The sequence below is a fragment of the Sciurus carolinensis genome, chromosome 13 (assembly GCF_902686445.1).
Source record: "Sciurus carolinensis chromosome 13, mSciCar1.2, whole genome shotgun sequence".
In the NCBI taxonomy this organism is placed as follows: domain Eukaryota; kingdom Metazoa; phylum Chordata; class Mammalia; order Rodentia; family Sciuridae; genus Sciurus; species Sciurus carolinensis.
In genome coordinates, this window is record NC_062225.1 from 69,963,651 (window position 1) to 69,981,738 (window position 18,088).

At 52.6% G+C, this 18,088-nt stretch overlaps 1 protein-coding gene across 1 annotated transcript in view; it reads left to right on the top strand.

Annotated features, from left to right (window-relative positions):
* The window catches only part of Galnt14 (polypeptide N-acetylgalactosaminyltransferase 14), a 201,960-nt gene extending 184,210 nt beyond the window's left edge, over positions 1-17,750 (top strand). The window contains exons 11-15 of the mRNA XM_047522509.1: positions 1,768-1,860; positions 5,543-5,626; positions 6,083-6,224; positions 16,432-16,551; positions 17,193-17,750. Coding sequence (XP_047378465.1) covers positions 1,768-1,860; positions 5,543-5,626; positions 6,083-6,224; positions 16,432-16,551; positions 17,193-17,351 — 598 coding nt within the window. The 3' untranslated portion in view covers positions 17,352-17,750. The remainder of the gene's footprint in view (positions 1-1,767; positions 1,861-5,542; positions 5,627-6,082; positions 6,225-16,431; positions 16,552-17,192) is intronic.
* Positions 17,751-18,088: the final 338 nt, after the last annotated feature.

The following is an 18,088-nucleotide window of genomic DNA, read 5'->3' on the forward strand; positions in this document are numbered from 1 at the left end:
AGGGAGGGTCCTTGGGAAGTCGTGGGGAATGGGGCCACATAGGAGGATATGGGCTGCATGTCTGCTCCAGGGCCTCATGGGGTACCAGAAGGGTCCAGGCTGGGGCCCATCCTAAGAGCTGGTCCCTGCCTCAGGTATTCTCATTTCCTGCTTGGAGACAGTACCTCCGCACACTGGGAAGCCACCCAGGACTCAGCCACCCAGAAGTGTCTGTCCTTGCTTCCTCCTTCCTACACCTGCTTTCCTTCCATCATTTCTCCTCTTTTGATCTTCTCTTTTCATAAGATAATTCACGTGTAACCCTTTCTTCATCTTTTCCTTTTCCTAGCTTCTTTCCCTTTCCTTGATCATCCACCCTCTCCTCTCTTTTCCTGTCATTTGGTCCTTTAGGGACAAGGGAGCCATGACCCCTTTTTTGGTGTCCTTCATTTGGGGTTTCATTGTCCTCTGGGTTCTTCCTCCCTTGGTTTTTCATACCCACGAGCGGGTGCGCGTCCTGACGGCCACCTCAGTGGAGGCGTGGATCTGAGCAGTGGAAAAATCAGCAGTACGCTTTGCAGCAACCTGGTGGGCAAGGGTAGGATGTGAGAAAAATCAGCAGGCCAGGGAGCATCAGGGAAAGCAAGGGTGGCTCTGCCTTCACCAGCAGGTTTTCAAACTGCAAAGGTAAGCTGGGACATCAGGCCTCGGAAGTAGTGTGGCCACCCGGAGGCAGGTCAGCCCGGGAAGGAGGCCGCGAGCCCTGGGACTCCAGACATTCATTCTGTTGCTGACTGTGCCCTGGCCAGGGAGCAGCGGCATCCATGCCCCTGGGCCTTTCAATGGTTAGGGAAACGTGGCACAGTGTCCACAGAGTAGCTTCCAGTCTGCAGACAGTTAGGCCAAAGGAGGGGACAGCAGAGCACTGTTAACCGCCTCCAGTGCCCGGAGAACTGGGTTGTACATGTATAATGTCACTTCGGGTTACAGCTCAGAAGGGCTTGCCACGGTCCTGTCAGATGCCTTTGCTCCAAAACAGAACCAGAATCTAGAGGAGCGTGCCCCTTCTCCCAAGCTCATGCCTCCTGGGTGCTGCCACCTGCCATCTCCTTGTTTCTGATCTCTTTCTATCTACTCTGGGACTCTTCATGGGACCCCTGCATCTCCAACTGCTAAGTGATAACATCCTCAGTGTCTGTCTGTCCCTCTCCCTGTGTCCCTTTTCTGTGACCTTTGGCACCTGACTTGGGCAGAGTCACTGGAAGAGACGGTTTGATAACCTAATTCCTTGTCCCTGCGTGTACTCATCGCTTGGCCTTTGGGTGTGCTGACATCCCCTGGAGAGCTGGGACCTCAGCACGTCCCCTGTGGTAAAGGGGAGAAGCCTGGAATAGGACCCAAAGAACCAAGGCTGGCCAGAGGCAAGATGCTCAGTAGAGGACCTGCCTTTGTACTCTGAGCTACTGGCAGTAAGTGGGTGCCCTGGCTCTCCTGACCCTTCATTCTCTATTTCTTTGAGTTCAGTTTCTCTTGTGATTTTTCTCATCTATACCTTTTGGTGAAAGGTGTTCTGTTACTGCTAAGATCTTGTGCCTTGGGGTAAGGGTGCCTTGGAGATTGGGGAGGCGTGGCTGCGCTCAGTGTCCTGAGAACCATAATGTTAAGACTCTTAGTCTTGGTGGTCCCCACCTGCAGGATGCTGCCAGCTTTGCCATGTGTGTGTATTTCAACGGGGTGCGTCCCAGGTCCTCCCAGACAGCCCATTCCTGACACTCCTTGTCTCCCTAGGAACACGAAACGGATAGCTGAAGTGTGGATGGATGAATACAAACAGTACTTCTATGCAGCGCGGCCTTTTGCCCTGGAGAGGCCCTTTGGGAAGTAAGTGTCCCTGCAGGTTAAGAAGGCAAAGGGGCCAGAAGGGCTTCCAGCCCCCAGGCCCACCAACTTAGCGGTCTCCCTGGGCCTCTAAGCTCTTCCAGACCCAGAACTACATCTGCTCTTCTTTCATACCCCTTAGCACTCCACCCAGTTCTGGGTGTGCAAGGATCTGCTGCCCACCTGGACTCTCAATCCAGCAGGGAGCTGAACTGGGCCTTGCACAGTGTGCTGATATTTGCAGCTCTCCACAGAAAGACAGAATGCTGGACCGGTCCCTTCACATTGGAGTTCCTCCTCCTACTTTTCAGTGGCCCATGTCTGTTTCCCTCCTTCCTTGGAGAGACAGTAGGCATTCAGATGTCCCCTCTAGCAATGCTCAAGCTTTGTGGTAGAAGAGAAGAGGGAAAGGGATGTTTATTAAGAGCTAGATGTCCTTAAATGAAGTATCTCATTAATCTTCCCCAAACTCTGAGAAACGGCCTGTTTGACAGATGAGACAGGGGCTTATACAGGTAAAGTCCTTGTCCTAGACCACACCATGCAAGAGAAGGATGGACACTCAGACCACTTCTGCCTGATTGCAAAACATCATGGCCTTGCATCCCCCAGAGCTGATTGGAGTAGAGAAAACAGCAGTTTCTTTGATGTTATCATTTGTGTTTCCTGGGGAGCAGCCAATGACTTTTTGTCCCACTGATGTCACTCACTAGTGATACGAAGGTTGTTGAGTGAATGGTGTTTGCAGCCTAAACTTCATAGGGCGAGCCCATCACTGCACAGGAGGACGAGATCGGAACCAGCCCAAATCATCCCACCTCTGAAATCATGGTCCACACCCTCCGTCTGGTATCCTCACTCCTTCCTTGCAGAGACTTTGGCTCTCAGTCTCATCAGGCTTCCAGTCTGCTGGCCACGTCCACCACCCCTTCTCTCTTTACCCACTTTCCTCTCCAGCTTGGATTCCACTCTTGCTTAAAGACTGATCTCAAAGGGTCTGAGGTCTTCCGCCCTATGGTTCACCTAGCAACAGCCTTCCCCAAGCCCACAAACTTTTCTCAACCCTGGAGGAACCTGTCTTTATACCTCTTCCTTCCCTGTGCACAGACTGCTGGACAATGCTGGGGTATAGTTAGTGCTGCTGATCATGCTCCATAGCCATCTGTCTCAGTGAGGCCACAGGATGCCTGCTGTCCCAGCCAGCTTCCCCTCCATCCTCAGTAAACCTCCACTCCCCGCCCCCAGTCCACCTACCCTTTCCCTTGCAGCCAATGACACCGGTTTTACAGATGAAATAGACAACATCGATTTCCCTAGACAAACAACCATTAGCTTCAGCACATCTACGCCATCCTTCTTGGTCTCTTTTGTCTCAAGGGACATGTGTGCTTCCCGCGGTGGTAGGGTGGTAGGCCAGCCCTCCGCCTGTTCTCCGATGCACCATTCATACCCGTGCTCATTCATAAATCAACATTTATCAGGTTCCCACTGCCTGGATTGATCTCCTCCTGCCTCCTGGTGCAGGGCCTCTCAAACTTTAATGTGCACACAGAGCTCCCGGGGATCAATGGGGAATGTGATTCTCCAGGTCTGCGTGTCTAATCAGCTCCCCAGTGATGCCATGCAGCTAGTCTGAGGATCCAATTTGAGGAACAAGGTTCTAGTGGGGAAGTTTCCAAATTGTGTGCACAGTGGGGAGCTTTAAATCCCTCCAACTCCTGGGCTCCTCCCCAAGTGGGCTGATTCACTTTGTTTGGGGCATGGCCTGAGTGGTGGAACTGGTGGAAGACACCCTGTGCCCACCCTGGGATTCCAGTGTGCAGAGGCGGGGCTTGGTGCCTCCACTCGCTCTGTTCCTTGCGAATCTGATGCATCCTTCCAAGGTGCATTTAGACTCACTCCCTGGCTTAAAAGTCGGGGAAGGACAAAACACAAACCCCCACCTCATCCCAGTGTGGCTCATCTCCTACACCGCCTCCTTCTGCCCGTTCAGGACCCAGCCTCACCACGCAGTGGTCTGCCCTCTGTGGCATCAGGGTGGCTCCCCACCCTCTGGCCCTTGGGCTCCCGAAGCTCTGCAGTCTTAGGTTTTTCTGCTGCTGCAAACCACATTTTGGTCCTATTTGCAGCTTGGTTTCTTCTCCCCACCCCTCGTATGTTGGTCTTCCTGCAGGGCCTGTCGTAAGCCCCCTTCTTAGGACACATCCCTGGCACTACTTGCCACATCTCCACTGCCCATGAACATATCTCTATTTCTAAGCAAGACCTCTCCTCCGAACTCCAGCCACTTACATCCAAGTTTCAACTGGGCCACTCCCAAGATGCTTCCAGACACCTCCGACTCAACAAGTCCTAAACCCATGAAGTTCACTCCTAATCCTGCCCCTCAGCCCTTGTTCATCCCATTGCCATGAACCTTCTTCCTTGGATCTTATTGGCCAAATCAGAAATCTAGGCATCAACCTTGACTCCTACCTCCAGATCTCTACCCCCATGGAAAAGATCCACAGGTCCTGGTGGTGCTGCCTCGTTCGCACACTGAGCTTGTTCCAGACCTGACCATCCTGTCCCCGAGGAGCTGAGAGCTGGGGGGAGGTGTGGTTTGTGCTCTGTGGGAAGTTCCGGTGTAGCAGTGTGAGTGGGTGTGGAAGGCGGCCAGGCTGGATGGAGGCAGGGCCAGTTCTGTTTTCAGTCCAGGAAGGACAGGGTGCCAAAGGGAATTAGGTGGGTACCAGCAGTGCAGCTGGAGAGCAGTGGAGGACTGACCCTCCTGGACCTCTGTGATAAAGCATGATTGGCACCTGGGGTTCCACAGTCACCTCCCTCCTGTCCTCCCTGTCCCTAGTTCTGCCTTACCAAGCCCATTCCAGAACCATCTAAGAGATGCCGTCCAAGTGCAAACACTGTCCTGTCACACCCTGCATCGAGCCTCGGTTTCAACCTGGTGCCCTTAAGACGAAGCCCAGGCTCAGCAGTGCCCCTTGTGGACTGTCCCTGCTCTCTTCCCACCCACATCCCCTCTTCGCACCTGCTGAAATCCTACCCAGCTGCCTTCTAGTTTGTCTAGATGATGTCCGTCATTCCTTCCAGACACCAGTGTCACCATTACTGCCTTGGCCACCATGCACCCAACAAGCAGCTCTGAGTTGTCCACAGCCCCACAGACCCACTTATGCCACCATCCTATCCCGCACTGGGTACAATGCTGGGCACGTAGTAGGTGCCGGGTGAATAGCCAGTGAGCTGTCACATGCCCAGACCCTAGCACCAGCCAAGGAAGAGGATTCTCTGAGGCTGGGGCATTGTGGAGTAGGATTTCAGCTGCAGAATCCAAGAGAGACTGTGAGTAGTAGATCCAGAGCCCCAATGGTGGGTGACCACCGACACACTGACTATTCTGGCACCTTTGTTTTTAAGGAAAAGTCAAAACAGCCCCAATTCCATTTTCAAGTGGAAGCTTAAATCCTCAGTGCCACTGCTTCCCCATCATGGATATGGCTGGGTGTCACATAGCCCTGGCCTGAGCGGTAGAAGTCTCTGCTTAGTTCATTTCCCCGGCACCTTCCAGGGACAGGTGGGCACAGCACAGGGGGCACTGCTTGTGACTTACGCTCCCAAGCCTGGGCCACCGTGGCAGGTTCTGCCTCTGACGGCTGTGTTTTATCTTTGTCCCTGTCACCCCCAGCATTGAGAGCAGAGTGAGCCTGAGGAGGAACCTGAACTGTCAGAGCTTCAAGTGGTACCTGGAGAATGTCTACCCGGAACTCAGGTACCCCTGCCCCATGGCTGGCAGCAAGGAGAGGCTTGCCCTGGAGGGGACAGCGTGGCCGACTGGATCAGGGATCTTAACCTAGGGAGGGCTAAGAAGCAGGGCTAGTTGACTTCTGATCCCCAAAACTAGAAGGGGAATTGGGTCAAATCAACAGCCTGAGGGACTGGTGGTAACTCGTAGCAGTATTTCTCAGCTGCTGGTGTTTGTGCCTCAGGTTGTGTCCTGAGAGCATGGACTCAGTGGCACAGGCTCCATCCCAGGGATCCCTCACCCTGCGGCTCCCAAATGCTCCCTTGCTGCCTTCCTCCTAGTGACATCCTTCTCTGAGCAGATGCCAATCTTAGCGACAGCCCAGGGGAAGTTGGCCTGCCATTCTCAGAACATCCCACAACCTCTCCAGCTGCTCTTATTCTTGATCTTGGGTTCTCATCTCTCTTTGTGGCTTTCCTCCAGAGTCCCCGAGGATTCCTCCATCCAGAAGGGCAAAATCCGGCAGAGGCAGAAGTGCCTTGAGTCTCAAAAGCAGAACCAAGAGGTCTTAAACCTAAAACTGAGCCCCTGCGCCAAGATCAAAGGCGAGGATGTAAAGTCCCAGGTAAAGTAAACTGGCTGGGGATGCAGCACCATGGGCCACAGAGGAGGGAGGTGGCCAGGTTAGCCTGATCACAAGCTCTCATGTGTCATCAGGGGTCCGGTTCTACACAGAGATCAGTAGGGGAGTGTGAGAAGGAAGACCCCCCCACCACCACTCTGCCACATGTTCACACTTCCAGGTTCCAGATACACAGAATTCCTGTTAGGACAGCTTGAGAGGCAGCATTTTACCCAAAGGAAATGGCCCATAAGTTAACAGGAGCTCATTGAATCTGCTGTTGATGTCCTTCCTTCCCACTGACAATGAACACGGTCTGGGTCAGGCAGGGTGGAGGTCAAAGCTATCTGGAAAATGTGACATGGAAAGGGAGAAAGCCTCTGCTGGGTGCCACCTCTGAGACAAAGTGAGTCTCCAGGTGACTTCTGACTTCTGGGCAGTCCCATCAGATTTGGTGACAGTCACATCCTCTGCCTTATCTCTGGGCAGTGTCCTCGTTCATCCCTGTCCTCCCCTCTGTAGATCGCTGGTTCCATCCACCTCTGCCTCTCCTGCTCGCCCCCAAGTCCGCAGGACTATAGGCCTGCTCTTTCCAAAGTCACTGACAAATTCACGACCTGTCTCAACCTCTGTGGCCCTTGGCCAAGCGCATCCCTCGCCGACGGCCCTCTCTGCTCTACAGGATGGATCCCCCTTCGCCTGCCTCCCTGTCTCTCCTGTCTGATTTCTAAGCCGACTCCTCTCCCCCTCTTCAAGGCCCCAGGGTGGACATTCACCAAGGTTCTTAGGCCACTGTATTTTCTCTGTAAACTCTTTCATAGGGTGTTGTTTTTGTTTTAGGTTTTTTTTTTCATTTTTCCAGCTCTGCCAGGCTGCCGTGTTTATTGATTCATTGATTCACAGATTCTGCGTCTCCATTCATTTCTTCACTCATTCATTCAGAAAATACTTCCCTGCTCACTTGAAGATACAGAGATGAGCACTGAGGCACAGGCCTCGAGGGGCTGAATAAGCAAGTGACCAACCACTGTGATATAATTCCTGACCTGGAGAGCATGTGCCAGGCCCTGCAGGAGCAGAGACAGGTGGCATCTGAGTTATGTGTGAGGACAGGGAAGTTGTCCCAGAGGACTTGAAAATGAGCTGTCTCCTGAGAGATAAGTGGAAAGAGACCTGGCCAGGAAGGGGAGAAAGGGTGGTTTAGGAAATAAAGCAGGTGCTGAGACCTGAGGTTCAGAATCAGGGTGCTGCCTGTGAAGGGCTGCAGGGAGACCGGGGTCTGAGGAGGCACAGCAGATGTTGAGGCCAGTGAGAAGCAGGAACCAAATCATGCCTTCTTCCCTGCTGAGGTTGACCTTTATCCTCAGGAGTCAGACACCATCAGGTCCCAGGAGAGGGCTTAGGGATCGAAGGTTCGTGGTTCAACTCCCACCTGGACTCACTAATCCTGGGCAACTCATCTGTGATTCAAGTCCACAGATGGTGTGAGCAGCTGTTAGCACCCTGGCCACCTTCCCGTCGACACCGGTTCTCCCCACCTGACCACTTTCTTCCAGGCAACACGATTCCAATCCTGCCCAGTGCCTGTGGCTCCTCTTCCTCCTGCAGTCCCCGCATCTGCCAGCCCCTGCACATCTTCCCTGAGAGCTCCCCTGCATTTGCTGCTTCTTGCTAGATCTGTGTTGCTCAAACTCAGCTCTATTGACTTTTGGGCAAGACAATTCTTTGTTGTGGAGGACTGTCCTGTGCGTCATAGGCTGCCTAGCAGCAGCCTTGGGCTCTAACCACAGATGCCAGTAGCACCTGCCACACAGAAGTTGCAGCCATCAAAAATGCCTGCCGGTGTTACCAGATGCCCTCAAGGAGACAGAGTAGCCCCTGCTAGCAGCCATAGTTAGGTTATGGCTCCAATCCCTGCCCTTCATCCCCACCTCAGCTGTGGTCACTAAACCGTTGTTCCCATCCTCAGCATAGCCTTGGATGTTCCCCTGTTGGCTAACCACAAAAATCCAGACCCTCGGACCTGGTACTTGCATCTCAAAACCTAGCTCTGACTTGCCAAGAGTTTTCCAGGAACCATCTCTGCTCCAGCAGGACAGGGGAGGTGACTGCCTGAGTCAGACAGGAAGAAGGGAAAGGAAACCAAGGTATCCATTTGCTTTAGGTGTAGTTGCCTAGCTGACAGTGACACAATTTTCTCAAGTGGCATTTTGTAAAATGTTGAGTAGGTGACACACATCCTGTCCCTGAGTCTGTGTGTGGGTGGTGCTCCTGGGAATTCCAGCTCCTGGGACAGGAGTTTGCTTTTCTGGAACTTGCTGTCTTTGGCAGCGTAAGGAAATAAGAGGCTCTGTGGTCCTCTGAGAGGGTCCTTCAATGCCCTGGCCCTGGACAGAGGTGGCCAGGCCTTTATCAGGCTGGAGGAGAACCAGCCCATGCCAACTGGCCTTCCAGCCCTGTGACCCGGCACCCCAAGTCATCATGGCAAGGGTTAGCAGGTGAGCAGAATTCTCTAGAAGACAGTGCTGGGCTGCAGCTCCGCTCTGTCTTTAGAGCACCGCAGTGTTTGTGCAGCAGCCTTGCAAATTGAGGATGCCAGCAGATCCCTGGGACCTGGGAAGCGTTCAGTCCACCTCAGCAGACTGGGGTGCAGTGCCCTGGGCTCACACTGCCTGCAAGGGAGGCACGGGGGGATTCATGCTGGACTAGACACAGCCCCTGTTCTCCAGGGCCCAGCAGCAGGACTGGGCACTTGTCCAAGTTCTCTGACAGTATTAAACCCATTTTGGACCCACAGAAATCCACTTAACCATTTCAGCTAAAATCATCTCCCCAAACGTGTGTGTGCGTGTGTGCACTGTAACACTCTGTTTCCTTTCTCTTCCATTCAGAGTCCCCTCTTCCTCCCTCATAAACCACCACTCTTGTCTTTGTCAACCCTTTCGGCTAGTGTTAGGCATGGGCAGTGTTCTTGCCCCTAACCCTGCTTTGGCCCCCTGCTTGCTTCTGCCCACCTGCCTCCTTAGCCCTTGGCTGTCCAGAAGGCATTGCATCCGCCCTTCAAAGCCTGGATATCACTCGTTCATCCTTCTCTCCACCCACCTCATCTGTCTCAAAGAAGTGACATGAGAACCCTATTCAGTAGGTATATAGTTATCCCCATTTTATATATGGTGAAACCAAGGCCCAGAGATGGTGTTTAAGGTCATATACCGGCAGTGGCCCCCATGCCAGTTCTCTCCAACAGCTCCGCCATTGCTGTTGCTGACCGAGGAGTCATGACTGATTCCAGAGCTTATGGGAGAAGGCGCCTGTCCCTAAGATTTCCTCTTTGAGGTTGTGTGTATTAAGGTCACAGATCAGTTCCACCTTGACAGGAGATAGTTGGAGATAGCAAGAGATTCTTTCCCTATCCACAAAGAGATTCTTCTCTGTGGCCAATTTCCAATGACAGCACTTTTAAATAGGCAACAGACACAACCCCATGACAGGGTCTGGGGTGGGCAGACCAGAGAATAGAACCTTCCCTGACATTTATAGGAAGCAAGAGGGTGAACGGAGGTCTTTTCTCCTCAGATTCCACACCAGGGCCCCAGGGATGCACGTTCTCTTCCTAACCCTGGCTCGGCCTCACACTGTGAACTCCCAGCCTCCGTATAAAAGCATGGTCACACCTCTCTAAAAGGTTGCCCTTGGCCTAGAGATTTGTGCTGGGGACACAGTCCACCTGGGAGGATGATCGCAGACATGAGCTCCATGCAGGTCCTGAAATCAGGATGGAGCCACCGGGCAGGGCATTCTGAAGCCCAGGACTACAGAGAGTGGGGGCCAGGAGCTCCGAGTTCCACATCCAGCTGTCACTCACTCTCCAGGAGGGCTGAGCCATGGGCACTGGGTGTCCACTCACCTGCAAGGAGACTGTCCTCCAGCAGTGGCACTGGCTCACATACCTTCTCATCCCCCTCCACCCTCACTCTGCCTCACCTGCCTTCTTGCTGGTTTGTCAACCTTGGGGGCAAAATGTTGAATCCACATGTGTACTGAAGGTACCGGTGAACTGGTGTCCTGGGGGAGATGCAGGAGAAATACATCAAGCCAGTGAAGCCCAAGAAGACTCCAGGTTAACAAGTTTCCTCTTGGCTTTACTGAATTCTCTAGAAAAACACTTGTGAAAGGTAGAATTTAAATTTAAAAGAATTTAAAGAATGAGGAAAACATAAATTAGAAATTCTAATGTGCTCCTCCACCTGCGCCCCAGCCAGGTAGGCTCCTGGCCTGGGAGCTCACCAGCAGGCAGCTGGAAACCCTGGGCTGGGTGAAGACAAATGCTCTTCCCAGAGCCACGCACACTGACCCCTCCAGGTGTGGAGGCCTGCATCCTCCAGTGGGATAGGCCGCCAGCCTGTCACCTCCCTGCCTGCGCCATATTCCTCTTGGCGCTCCCTCAGCACAACGTTGGGAAGAGCCCCTCACAAGCCCCCTGCCAGCACCTCACCTGGGCAGTTTCCAAAGGCAGATCTGAAGGGCTGTCGCTCTTCCTTCTCCCAGTCGCTGTTATCAGAGCAGTTTCCTAAATGGAAAGTACCACCCTGGGAACCCACGGGTTAACCCATTCATCCCACATATTGGACCTTCTGCCACAGCGACCAAGAGTATTTGGCATTTGAAGTCACTCAGGTAGAAAGAGTTGAGTAGCTCACCCAAGCTCAATGTTATTAAGCAAATGAGCCAGAATTCCAGCCCAGCAGTCACCCCAAAACCCAATTCCATGACCCAACACAAAATGTGCTGGGGTTCTAATCCCATATGCATCTCTATTTTTGCGATGTGGAAAAGAGAACAGGATGAAGTGGAAGTACAGAAAAGATCCCAAATGTGAGTCCAGTGAAGCCCTAACCCTAACCCTAACCCTAACGCAATTACAGGAGAAGAATGTGTGAGCACCCTGCTGCCGCTGGTTAGGGGTGGGCCTGAGGCCCATGTCTGTACACCTGATGAAGGGACCGCAGCCTGGGCAGTCAGTGCATTGAGGCTGTTGTCACAATCAGTACCAATCACGGTGGCTGATCCTTCAGAGATCCAGCACCTAGGAGTTTACCTGAATGAAAGGTTCATGGGACCCAGGCTCATTCACTCTAGACAGCTTGTCTGAGAGAACGTTAAGGCTATGTTCCATGGACTAATGAGTTCCCTGGTGTGACTAACAGGTTGGAAGCCAGCTGGTGGCCCTGGATACTCTCAGTTCAGAACCCATCTCACTGAGGAGGGCTCATGTGCAGTCAGCTCCAGGGGCTGTTCCTGGTATTGGGCAGGCCACTCCCTGAGCCCACCAGCAGTTGGCCTCCTTGATCCTCAGTACCAACTTCCATAACATGGTAGCTTCTTCCCATTTTATGAAGATTAAATAGACCATGAATGGGAAGCACCTAACCAGGCCCGGCCCTGAGAGAATCCCTTTCAGACAGGAGTCACATTGATCACAGCAAAACCAGCAACACCATCTTGGGCTCATTTTTTCTTTTTAGTTGTTTAGTGTTCCCTGCTCAGAAGCATTTTTGAACATGAACCTCAACATCATCAGTAAATGACGTGGGCTCTCTTCTTACTGAAAGCACTACCACCTCACTTCCCTGCATGGGTTAATGTTTCTCCTTACCCCATCCAACACTTCTTCCCACGTGGCATGGAATCCGACTTATGAGGTACTTACTCTTAGTCAGAGCCAGGCTTTGGGCCGAGGGCTCACCAGACATCACCTCCTTTGTCCTCCAGCAACCCCTTGCATGGCTTGTGTCCTGTTTTCATCCCCACTTGACAGATGGGGTAAGCGAGGCTGGCTCTGCCTCGGTTGAACATGAACACTCCCAGATCAGAGCAGGGTGAGGCACAGGCCTGCTGCCTGCAGAGAGGAAGCCTGAAGACGAGGCTGGGCTTTCTCAGCCTCAGCACCTGTGGCAGCAGGACAGGGTCACTCTTTGTTGTGGGGACTGTTCTGTGCGTCGTAGGATGTTTAGCAGCATCCTGCCCACCCCCCACCAGATGCCAGTAGCCCAATCATAATAATTAAAGAATGTCTCCAAACACTGCCAGATGTCCCCTGGGTGAGGATGGGGACAGAATCACTCCACTGCTCTCAGCTGATTCTCCCTGCCTAGTAGAGGAGGGAGCCTGGACCATTCCAAAACCAGACCCTCTTCCGGACTCCTCCTCACCCTGCCTCTTTTAAGCTCTTAAGAAAAATCTTTCCTCTCTGCCTGTCCATTCAGGGCAAGACAGCAAGCCCCAGGTGGGGCACTGTGGCCCCTTTGATTCCCATCCCAGCTTCCAGTTGTGACCAGAAAGGTGTTTACTGGAGAGAGGAGGCTAGTGCCCCACTGCTAGGCCGCTTCCTGATCACCAGCCATGGCTGTCTCAGACATCCTCGGAGCACAGGTGGTCAGTTTCTCTCCTCAGGACCAGTAAAGGGGGTGGAGAGCCAGGGGCAGGCCTTCTTTATTGGCCCCTGGCTGGCCTGTCCTCACACCAGCCTCTAGGATAGCCTCTGGGTCACCTTCCCTGGGGTCAGCTGTGTGTGTATACATTGGGGGTGGAGAGGGACAGCGGTCATGGGCGGTGCTTTTGCCAATCCCCAGATGGAGTCTTCAGCCTCCGAGGGCCCAGCATTTGTCAGTGGAGGCCAGACCTGCCTAGGCGACTGCTTTTCCCTCCCTGAGTCCATTTCTGATTCAGGGTTTGTTTAATAAATTCATTCATCACTGGCCCTTTTGGGAACTCTGATGGGTGCAGAGTGGAACTCAGAACAGCTCTCCCTGCCTCCCTACCATACCTGCTCCTTCTTCGGCCTTCTCTCTCCTCTCCTCCCCTCCTAAAAATGTAGCCAGAGGTCAGCCCTCTCCTGGGAGATTGTGAGGCTGAGTGAAATCCCAGGAAAGGACCAACTAATGGAAAACGCACTTAGGGAAGGGCTTCCTCTCATGTCTGTGCCCCCTCACACAGTCCCCATGGGGGTCTCGGGGGTGACTTCCTCAGACCCTACCTCAAGGGTGTGCCATCTGGCTATTTCTTCCCAAAAGGCATTTGTGAACAGGGAGCCTCAGAAATCAGGGGAACCCATCCCTAGCACTCCCAGGCCCCTAGGACATTAAAAAAGAGCTGCCGAAATGAGATTTCAGAAACTGGTGTATTTTACATTTTTGTGTTTAATCTGTTAATGCTTTTATCACAAAAAAACACAGTGTCATTATATTGTGGTGGTCATAAGATAATGACAGGATTTATTTTTAAATGCTAATTCGTGCTTCCCTACTGGGCTACATGGGCAGGTAATGGACCAGAGGAGCAAACCTCATCCTCTGTCCTCATCCGTGACTGTTCAGCCTCATTTCCAGAGAATGGCAAAAATCTAAATTTGAGGTCGGTTGTCCTGTGGACCCGGACAAATAGTTCCCTGGCAGCCCTGCCCATAGATCTGGGCTTTGGGCCCTTTTCTCTCCTCTCCACAGGCCAAGGAATATTCTGGGCTTATATGCAGGGTTCCCCTTCTAGATCACACTCCAGAGATCTAGGATCCCAGAATTCCCTGCCCAGTAGCCCCAACCTGATTTCAGGACCTGGGTGGATCTCCTGCTTTGGTTTGCCCTCTGAGGTGGACTGTGTCACTAATACACACACCTAGGCCCAGGGAAGCTGCTTAGCAGAGTAGCCACGCTTGGATATGGAGGCTACAGGTGGGAAGCAGAAGGGCAGGCACGGGCTGGCAGCATGTGTGCCCTGGGGCCTGGTGTGGAATCCACAGAGTGAAGGCTTCCGTTCACCTTCTTACCCTAGTTCCCATTGTTGTCAGGGAGGGGTCTACTCTCTGGCCTGCCCACCCCAGGCCCTGACATGGGGGATGACTTTTGCCTGTGTATAGGGCTGTCATTGGGAATTGACCACAGAGGAATCTTTTTGTAGATAGAAAAAGGATCTCTTAGCTGGGCATGCTGGCACACGCCTGTAATCCCAGCAGCTCAGGAGGCTAAGGCAGGAGGATGCGAGTTCAAAGCCAGCCTCAGCAAAAGAGAGGTGCTAAGCAACTCAGTGAGACCCTGTCTCTAAATAAAATACAAAATAGGGCTGGGGATGTGGCTCAGTGGTTGAGTGTCCTTAAGTTCAATCACCGATAAACCCCCACCCCCCAAAAAAGAATCTCTTGCTATCTCCAACTCTCCTGTCAAGGTGAAATGGTCTATGGCTTTATTATTTTTAACCTCGAATAGAACTCACAGACAGGCATCTTCTCCCATGACTAAACTTGTCTAAAGGAGCTGCCACATCAGCTATGACTCAGCCAGCATCAGCCGTGGCAGAGCAGTTGGAGAGCTGGTGTGGGGCCACTGCCAATATGTGACCTTAAACAACCTCTCTGGACCTTGGTTTCATCATCTGCAAATTGGGAGTAATAATAATATCTACTTAATAGGATTCTTATGGAGATTAAATTAGTCAGTCAGTCTAAAATTCTCAGGACTGTGTCCAGCACACAGAAAGTACTCGATAAATGTTAGCCATCATCAGCCAGTTCAAGGTCATCGCTCTGCTCTGTGCAGACCTCCTTCCCCTTTCAGCGGATCCTGGAGCAAGGCAAATGGCTGTGTGCAATGATGATGTTCACAGGGCCAGAGAATGTCTTGGTATGTCCCAAGGAATATATTTTGTGACTTTTTATTATAGAAAATTTCAAATATATGTAGATATAGAAATGGAATAAAGAACTCCCAATGTACCCACCACCAGGCTGTGAGAAACATCAATTTGGGGATGATCATTGTCCATCTCTAGTTGTCCACCCCCCAGGGAATACTTTCTGGTCTAGGTCTCAGCACCAGCAGTTTGAAATGGGACAAAAGAATCCACAGGAGCTTCTCTAGAGGATAGCAGCTCCCACTGGCTGGTGGCCCCATTGAGGGGTGTGTGGACTAGGGACAGTCCTAGGTCAGGAAAGGCAGTGGTTGCCATCCATTAGGCAGGCCAACTCAGGCGAGGATGAGCTGTGCAGACAGGACAGCAGAAGGGCCTGAGCCTGTGGGGGAAGAAGGGGGCAAAGCAGGTCCCAGACAGACCTCAGGGTGTTCAGCAGGCCCTGGGGGGGACCGTCTTGGTCCAGGAGCCGGCAGGGAAGGTGCAGAAAGAAAGGCAGATGAAGACCATGTTCTTAGGGCACACTTGGTTCAAGGGCAGGGTGCTAGCCTGTTGAGGGGCCCTTTTTTCATTCTCAGGCCACAGAAAGGTAATCCATGGGGGACCTGGTTCAGAGGCTTAGGGTCAACTAGTTGGCAGAAATACAGCCTTGACAGGGTCCTCTACAGCCTCCCTGGGTGGGTGGGGGGCCCGATCCTGGAGTCAAGGTCTTTGCCCCCTGGTGAAGGCCAAGGTGTCAGAACCTGGGAAAACCCCTTCATGAGGCCTGGAGGGCGCATCAGACTTCCCGAGCAGCGGTTTCTCTGTGGCCTCTGGCACTGCGGAGGGAATATGCATGAGAACCCTTCCCTGTGCTGACTTCAGGAAAGGCCCAATCCTTATACCAGCATCTCCGCTTGTCAGCCATGCCCCCGCTTCTCCCCCTGCGGGCGTTCAGAGACCAAGTCGCCCACCGTACCACGTTGCAGCATTTTCATTCTCTTGCAACAGTTTGATGTCTCATAACTCCCGCTCCCAGTTCTTCTTCCAGCCCTTCCCTGGAGCTCCTCCTCTTTCCTTTTGCCCCTCTCTCTGCCTCTGTCATAGCTCTCATGTTCTCATGGCACCAGTTTGGGCTGTCTTCAAAGAAGAGGGCACATTCTAAAGACAGCTAGGTGGTGTTGTGTGAAATGTCAAGAGTGAGGAACAGACTCAGAGTCTGGAGACATTATGTACAAACAGACTCTGGATACCACACAGCTTAGCTCCAGTGCTGTTCAGGCTCCTGCCCAAAGCCCAGAATTGTTCAGTGACTCTAGAAGTTGCAGGCATGCAAAGGCCCAGGCCCCTTCATGGGAGTGGGGACAGAGACTTTTGTGGAAGTGTGACCTCCCTTGCATAGTATTTTCCAAGGTGACCCTGTTGATGGTCAGTGCGTGCTGGGCCCCTGGCACTTCTTACCCAGCTGTACTGATTCTCTTAGGTGGACACAGTGGCATCCCATGAGTGGTGGCTTCCTCCATCTGAATGCACATTCCTGGTCTCCCCATAGGTGTGGGCCTTCACGTACACCCAGCAGATCATCCAGGAGGAGCTGTGCCTGTCAGTCATTACCTTGTTTCCTGGTGCCCCGGTGGTTCTTGTGCTTTGCAAGAATGGAGATTCCAGACAGGTAAGGGCTCAGCAGGTCCCTGGGGCATGGCTGCCTTCCATAATGTCATGGTCTGGGTAGACTGAAGTCTCAGGGGCTGGAAAACTGAGGAACTTTGGAAAAGGAAGGGTGAATAAGAGGAGTCCCCTTGGGCAGGAGAGGAAGGAAGGATGTCGCTTGGGGTGCCTCTCCAAGGTGCCAGTAGCAATGCAGCTCGACCCCTGGTCTGTTGGCTTATGAACGCCCGCTGAGCCCAGCTGCCCACACCAGGCCTACTCATCTTGGCTGCCACTTCTTCACAGCCGCACAGGTACCAAGTGTGGATGGTGGCCTGGGTTGCTCCTATGACTAGCTCACTTCACATTTTCTGGCCTATTGCTTGGAAAGTTATTGCCTCCTAATGAGTTTTCCTAGCAAACATATTGATTTTGCCTTTAACTTTTTTTAATCCAATTTTTTTAAAAAAGAAAACCAACAACAATCCCTGGCAGAGCAATTAGTTGCAGTTTCATTCCTCCATGAGACCATGAAATCAAGTCTCGGGCTGACCCTAGATGCGTGGTAGCAACCTTTCTGAGGAAGCTGGAACTCCTATTATGGATGGAACCTGGGGCCTCAGCCAGAGAAACCCAGCTCATCCTCTCTCCTCTCCGTCTTCTTAGCAATGGACCAAGACGGGCTCCCGCATCGAGCACGTAGCATCGCACCTCTGCCTAGACACTGATGTGTTCGGTGACAGCACAGAAGATGGCAAGGAGATTGTGGTCAACCCATGTGAGTCCTCACTCATGAGCCAGCACTGGGACATGGTGAGCTCTTGAGGACCCTGGGCGGATCCAGCTTGGGCCAGGGGTAGTGCTTGCCCGGGCCAGAACAGACTGGAAACCAGGCTATGAAGAGCCAGTGACTGCACCAGACGCCCTGAACTGGAGGTCATCGAGCGAAGCCCCCCAGGACAGGAGCAGCTGTCTCAGGGAGGATGGAAGAAAAGATCACAAGCCAACAGGCTCAGTGAGAATCCCACGCGTTCTCGATGTTGTGAAGTTCCAGTCCTGGCTGTGTCTTCCCCTGATTGGTCCCCGGAGGCCCAGACCTGAAGGGAAATGTTTGTCGTTCCCTCTCTGTACAAAAGAGGCACCCACGGAGACCAGGGAGGAAAGTTTTCCTCGTCACCAGGCCAGGACTAAGTTGAGAGATGAAGGATGGAGGTGGTTTTTCAGAACAAATAAAAATAACCTTGGAAGTTGTCCTTAAGTACCGTATGCTGTTCCTTCTCTCACGGGCCCAGGGCTAAGCTGATTTCTCTCTGAGTGCGGGCAGTGGGAGGGCATCTTGTGGCAGAGTGGATGAAGACAGGGAGGTGGGAGGCCTGCACCTTTATCCTGGGTTGCCACCAACTAGCTGTGTGATCCCCAAAGACACGTCACTTCTTCTGCCCGTGGTTTCCTGGTATGTCATACAGGGAAGTAGGGCCAAACCAGTGGTTTTTACTGCATATCCAGACCTGGCTCACTGAGGAAATCTGTCTAATCTGGAGTCCCAACATTCCTGATTTGTA